The 6,000-nt window shown below is 54.0% G+C and overlaps 1 protein-coding gene across 1 annotated transcript in view; it reads right to left on the bottom strand.

Annotated features, from left to right (window-relative positions):
• Nucleotides 1-562: 562 nt before the first annotated feature.
• Nucleotides 563-6,000, bottom strand: part of WNT7B (Wnt family member 7B) — a 79,813-nt gene continuing 74,375 nt past the window's right edge. Inside the window, exon 4 of the mRNA XM_031937839.1 lies at nt 563-1,112. Coding sequence (XP_031793699.1) covers nt 633-1,112 — 480 coding nt within the window. The 3' untranslated portion in view covers nt 563-632. The remainder of the gene's footprint in view (nt 1,113-6,000) is intronic.

Genomic DNA, 6,000 nt, shown 5'->3' with positions numbered 1-6,000 from the left:
TCCTCCTCCTCCTTCTCTCTCTCTCTGTCTCTCTCTCACACACACACTCTCCTCTCTGTGTCTCTTATATTTCTTTCTCTGTCTCTCTCTCTCGCTCTCTCTCGTCCCTCTGTGTCTGTTTCGTCTCTCTGTTTGGTGTGTCCGTCCGTCTCTCTCTGGTCTCTCTATCTGTCTCTGTATCTCTCTCTCACACACTAGGGGAAGACAGAAGGGTTTGTAGCGTTACCGAGGGGGTTCATTTCGGGTTTTTTTATCCCGAGAAATAGGAAACAGGTGGGAAATGTGCTCTCTTCTCCAGCCCCCTCCGGGAAGCTTTTCCCAAGAGCTTCCCCAGTGGGGATGGCTTAGCTCCAGAGGATCTCAAGAACAGGCCCCACCCCGTCCCCCACGGCTGTCGGGGGCGCCAGGCCGCCAGGTTGGGGGGGGGACGGGGGTCCGAGGCCCCTGGAGGCTGCGCCCCGCCCCTCCGGTCCCCGATGCCGCCGGCTGGGGGTGGGGGTGGGGGGGACGCGTGAGAGCCCCGACGTCCGGGCCCCCCCTCCCCGAAAGGCCGGCTGTGCGAAGGGCAGCCGGAGCGGGCCGCAGCCGGGCCCGGGGGGGCGGGCGGAGGGAGGCGCTCGCTCGCCGCCGGCCTACTTGCAGGTGAACACCTCGGTCCGCTCGCTGCACGTGTTGCACTTGACGAAGCAGCACCAGTGGAACTTGCAGTTGCACTGCCAGACCTTGGTGTACTGGTGCGTGTTGTAGCCGCGGCCGCAGCACATGGTGTCGCAGCCGTCGGCGCCGGGCGACGTGCGGTTGCACAGGCGGCCCTGGGTGCCCACGCTGCCCGTGGCGGCGTCCTCCTCGCAGTAGTTGGGGGACTTCTCGATGTAGACCAGGTCCGTGTCCAGCGGCTTCTGGTAGCTGCGCAGCTGCTTGACCTTGAGGAAGGTGGGCTGGCGCAGGCGGCTGGCGCGCACCACCTCCACCTGCACGGCCGCGTTGTACTTCTCCTTGAGCAGGTGGCCCACCTCCCGGAACTTGGGCAGCGTGGTCCAGCACGTCTTGGTGGTGCACGAGCCCGACACCCCGTGGCACTTGCATTCCAGCTTCATCCTTTCCTCCAGGACCTGTGAGGGGAGGAGGAGAAGAGGGAAGCGCAGGTTAGAAGCGCGGCCACCTTGGGGATCGCGGAAGGGAAATGGGGGCGCCGGGCTGGAAGCAGGCACCATCCTCCACCAACCACCTGGCTGACGGAGCGGGAGCGGCCAATGCGGGCAGGGAAGGCCTACCGACACTCTCCACGCTCCCGTCCAGCGTTTGCAGGAGAGCCGAAGATCCAGAGGAGAGCTGGAACGGATGGCTGGAGCCAAGGCCCCGGACCTGAGAATGGCAGAATCGGGAGAGCCAGAACGGCCTCCCCACCAGCCACGACTCCCGGCACAAGTCTGGAACATTTCCCAAGATGCTTTGGTCACTTGGTCAGGCCCCAGGGTCTCTGCTCCAACAATCTGTTCCAGAAGGTCTCTTCTGGATCTTTCTCTCTCCTGCCTCAAACGTGGCTGGGACCATCCCCTTGCGCCACTCACAGAGCTATTCTTTGCACATAATGGAGAAGTCCAGAGAGGGGTGTATGTGCAGGAGATGGGCAACATTAAAAAAAAAAAACTTTCCATTTGAAATATTCCATTTGTTGCTCCAACTAAGCCACCAAGGGATTCCTTTCTCCATTTTACAGATGACAAAACTAAGGTTCAAAATCTCAGTGATTGAATAGTAGGTCTTGCGTGAACCAGAACAAAGACTCCCACAGCTTGGGGGGGAGGATGCCCCACAGACATGTGAATTCCTGCTCCTCTCCCACCACTTGAAAGACTCTGGTGACCCACCGAGGTCAGGCTGCCCCATCAAGTTCATAGTTCAAGGCAGGATTCTCAATGCCCACCCTTTCCCACTCCAGGCTGGGAACCGTTCCTCTCCCCCTTGCTTTTCCTCCTCCCCTTCCCCAAGTATCAAAGAGGTCAGTCGGGGCTGGATAATCCCCAAACAACAGATAATCCACAAATCATTTCTAGTTGGTTTAGGAGGGGTTGGTGCGCACATTCCTGCTTTGTCTTCAGCAGCTGACTCACCCTCCTGTCTGCATTCAGAGCCAGGTCAGCTTAAGTACAATGGGGTTGCATTCCCCCAGCTGAGTTGGCCCCAAAGGGGGGTTGGCACTGGGTTCGAGAACCCAGCTGGAGGGCACCCACTCTGGGAACAGAGCGATGATGAGAACTGCTTGGAGATGAGCTGCACAGGCAGTTTGGCTTAGAGGCTAGAGAATTGAGGAAGCCCCCAGGGGTGAGGTTTTGCCTCAGGGAGCTCCTGGGACTGGGTGATCCTGGCCAGTCTGGGACTCTGAGACCTCTGTGCCATGCCAAGACTCCGAGTTGCAAGGCAGAGGCTGATCCCCTTTGGGGTGGCGGGAGTTCCCAATGTAGTTGAAATCACAGGTCTGGGTGGGGGCGACAGTGGCTGCTGCTGGACAGCCAGAAGTGCTCCCAGAGGAACTGACCCCTCGTTTTACACACCAGGAAGTGGACAGAGCTTTAGTGTTTCCAGAGTACTTGTCATTCATCGCTGCACTGGAGCCCCCAAACCCCCTTGGGGGAGAGAAGCTCCAAGAGCGACTATTTCCCCTCTTACAGATGAGGGGGCCTGCTCAGCACACAGATTGGGTGTTTCTGGGTCCCTGCAACTCTAAAAGTCCAACCCTCAGAGCCAGGTCATGAGGCGAAGCACCTGTGCAGGGAGAAATCACAGCCTCCCACATTCACCTGGGTGTGGGGTGATGTAAGGGAGGAAGCTCAGTCTCTTGTCAGAGCCTGGGTCGTACTCCGCCCCCCCCCCCCCGTGCCAGGCTGATCTCAGACAACCTCCTTCCCCTCCATGTATAGAGCACAGAGCTACCCCGAGATTTCCTCTGAAGGGACTTCCAGTGGCCTCTCCCATGAGCCTGTGATTCTGGTTCTTCAGTTTCCCTTTATCAGGACCAACATGACAAGTGGACTTCCTTCCTCTTCCTCCATTCCCAGAGCCAGCCCTGACCCCCGAGGTACTCATTTACCAAAATCGAAGAGTTCCTGCCAAGCTCGATGCCTGATTAAAGATGGAAAATCATTAGCTCCTGAAAAATTCCATTCATCATCCGCCAGGGCCTCTGGCTAACCTTGGTCAGCTCAGAGGCGGCTCTTCCACCTGGGGAGGGTCCCTCTTGCCTGGCTGCTCCTCCATTTGATATCCAGGGGCCATTCTGAAGTCATGAAGAATTGGCCTTGAGGCTGGCTCCCGGGGATGGAGAGGAGATGGAAGTGGGGGGAAGGGAAGGGCCTCTTTCTGTCTCCGAGGGTGTCCGTGCAGAAAGACCAGTCTCCAAAAAGAAAGCCAGGGAGCACCTCCGCGAGCTCAGAGTTTTTCACAGCTCAAAGGGATGATCATCATGCCAGTAATGGTTTATAATTATGATGACAAACATGGCTGGATGTTAATGAAACACTAAACTTGACTGTCAGTGTCAAGGATGTCAAGGTCACCACTGTGCCCCGGGCCATCGCTGGTCATCCTGACTTTTGCCCTGCCACTGGATGTGGTGACTGCAGGATAGAGTGAGATGTGCAGCCAGTTCCTGTGTTAAGTCAAGTCATGATCTTTGATATTGTTGGTCTTCTTCAAAAATAAAGGATTACAGTGAACTTGGATGTGAAATCCAGTCTCTCCACACCCAGCCCAGAGCCGTTTTTCCCCAACAGTCCATGTCTCCGTCCCTTGTTCACCTTGGAAAGATGGCAAAAGGGAGATCCCTGTTCTACCAAGAATTCTGAGACCGGTGAGCAGTGTGGTAGGGTCAGAGTTAAGATAGGAGGCTGTTGGGGAGTCAGGGGAGCTAGAACGCCTGCCAGACTCAGGGAGAGACCCAAGCACAGGGAGCTCCAAGAAGGGCCAAGGGCAAGTGGTGCCAATTGCAGGGTCTCAGAGCAAAGTTCAATGGGCAATGTCCAAGGAGCCCTGAGCTGGCCAGCCCAGTGACTAATGGGCTGTGAGACTTTGGGCATCCCTTGGTTCTCCCTTCTGTCAGATGGAGATCCTCATCTCGGCTTTGATGACTTGAAAGGATGCGGCTGTGCAAAAAGCTCTGGAAACATGGCAGCTGTGGGCAGAGGACACTACTGCTGAGAGGGGCCTTGGGAGGCTTAGGAGAGGCACTGGACTTTGGGGGCAGAATGAGAATTATCCTTTTGGAAGTGGCCCATGTGGGACTTAGTTTGACTTGACTATGTTTACTGTAAGAACTTCAACTTCCTTCCTTCCTTCCTTCCTTCCTTCCTTCCTTCCTTCCTTCCTTCCTTCCTTCCCTCCCTCCCTCCTTCCTTCCTTCCTTCCTTCCCTCCCTCCTTCCTTTTTCTTTTTTTTTCCCAGTGAGAATGAGGTGAGGAGATGAGAGAAAGAGAAAATCAATTCTTTATTGAAAAAAATTAATTTTTTTGAAGAGTGTCAGGTTGGAAAGTTCTTCAATCGTCCTTGGTTTGGAGTCCCTAGATGGATTTTTTTTTGGGGGGGGGGTTGAATTTGGATTAGGGAAAATGGCATGTTTATTTTCACTAATATTTGGTTTTCTTTATGGATTTTATTTTCTGTTGTGACCAACCTGATTCTGAGAAAGTCCAAAGGCTCCATTCAATGATTCGAGGGTTCCATGAAGCACAGGAAGAACCCTGCTCTAGAGAGATCAAAGGAGGATTCTCGGAGGATGGAATTGTCTTCCCTGGCACATTTCCCAGTTGTGTGATCCTAGGTAAGTCACTTGGTCTCTCTCGGGCTCAGTTTTACCCTCGGTGAAATGGAAACAGTAGTAGCTGTTGTGCTCAGATGGGAGGGGAATGGGTGATTTCAATAACATAATCGTGAAGTGATTTGCAAACTTTTAAGTTTACAGCAAAGTCAACTGTTATCATTTGTGGAGACAAGCAGGACAGAGCAGGAAAAGTGGTTTGGGGCCAATGCCTTTGTAGTGAATTGGCAGGGAGCCTATTTTCCCTGGGGAAATAATAACCACAGTCAAGAGGAGCCAAACACTGAGTGAACGAGCTGGCCGACTTGATCACATAGAGTTTGAAGGGGGTGGGTGCTGGGCTGTGCAGACTTCACACAAGCCTAGAAAGTGGGGCCAGGGCGAGGGGACTGAGGTGTTAAGAAGTGACTTGCCAGGGTCACACAGCTAGTAAGTTGCTAAGGTAAGATTTGAATCCAGGTCCTCAGTGTTTCTAGTTTCTAGTATAGTCATACCCACAATGCCTACAACTCTCAATCTCTCACAATAGATCTCCCAAGTTCTACCCACTTTACAAATAAGGAAACTGAGACTTTGGGAGAGTATTAACTCTTCAAAAAAAGCAACTGCATTTTGTCTTTCTTTATATCCCTGGTACTTAGCACAGTGCCTGGCACACAGTAGATGCTTAATAAGTGTATCGGCTGCTAGCTAACAGATGATGGGGCCATGAAATGCCTGTTCTATCCTGGTTGCAGCATCCCAGTCAGAGACGGAGCCCAGAGAGGCATCTGTTAGCCTAAGGTCATGCAGGATGTTTATGGCAGAGCATAAGTTGGTCCCTGAGTCCCTAGGTCCAGGATCTCTGCGGTGGACTCTGCAGCCTCCTGACACACATGAAGGGAAATGATGGAGACCCTGCCTAGGACCGCTCAGCCCACGAGGATGGGCAGGACAGACCAGACCCAGCACAGGTTGTGGAGGGAGAGGAGAGTCCATTGCACAAGATCCCACAGCTTCTTGTCCTAAAAGAAAAGGTCCTCTCCAAGGCTAAGCCTCTAGAGTCCGGAGCTGCAGAAACAATGCCTCGCTAGTCCCTCTTCGCAGGCCCGTTCTTCCCAGTGTGGGGCATCCAGGAGCGTCCCATCTGCTTGTTAGCAAGTGTGCTTGGCAGACGCTAAGACAGAGGTAAGGATGCAGGGAAATAA

Source organism: Sarcophilus harrisii, chromosome 5 (assembly GCF_902635505.1).
Source record: "Sarcophilus harrisii chromosome 5, mSarHar1.11, whole genome shotgun sequence".
NCBI classification, from domain to species: domain Eukaryota; kingdom Metazoa; phylum Chordata; class Mammalia; order Dasyuromorphia; family Dasyuridae; genus Sarcophilus; species Sarcophilus harrisii.
This window is presented reverse-complemented; position numbering and strand designations above follow the sequence as displayed.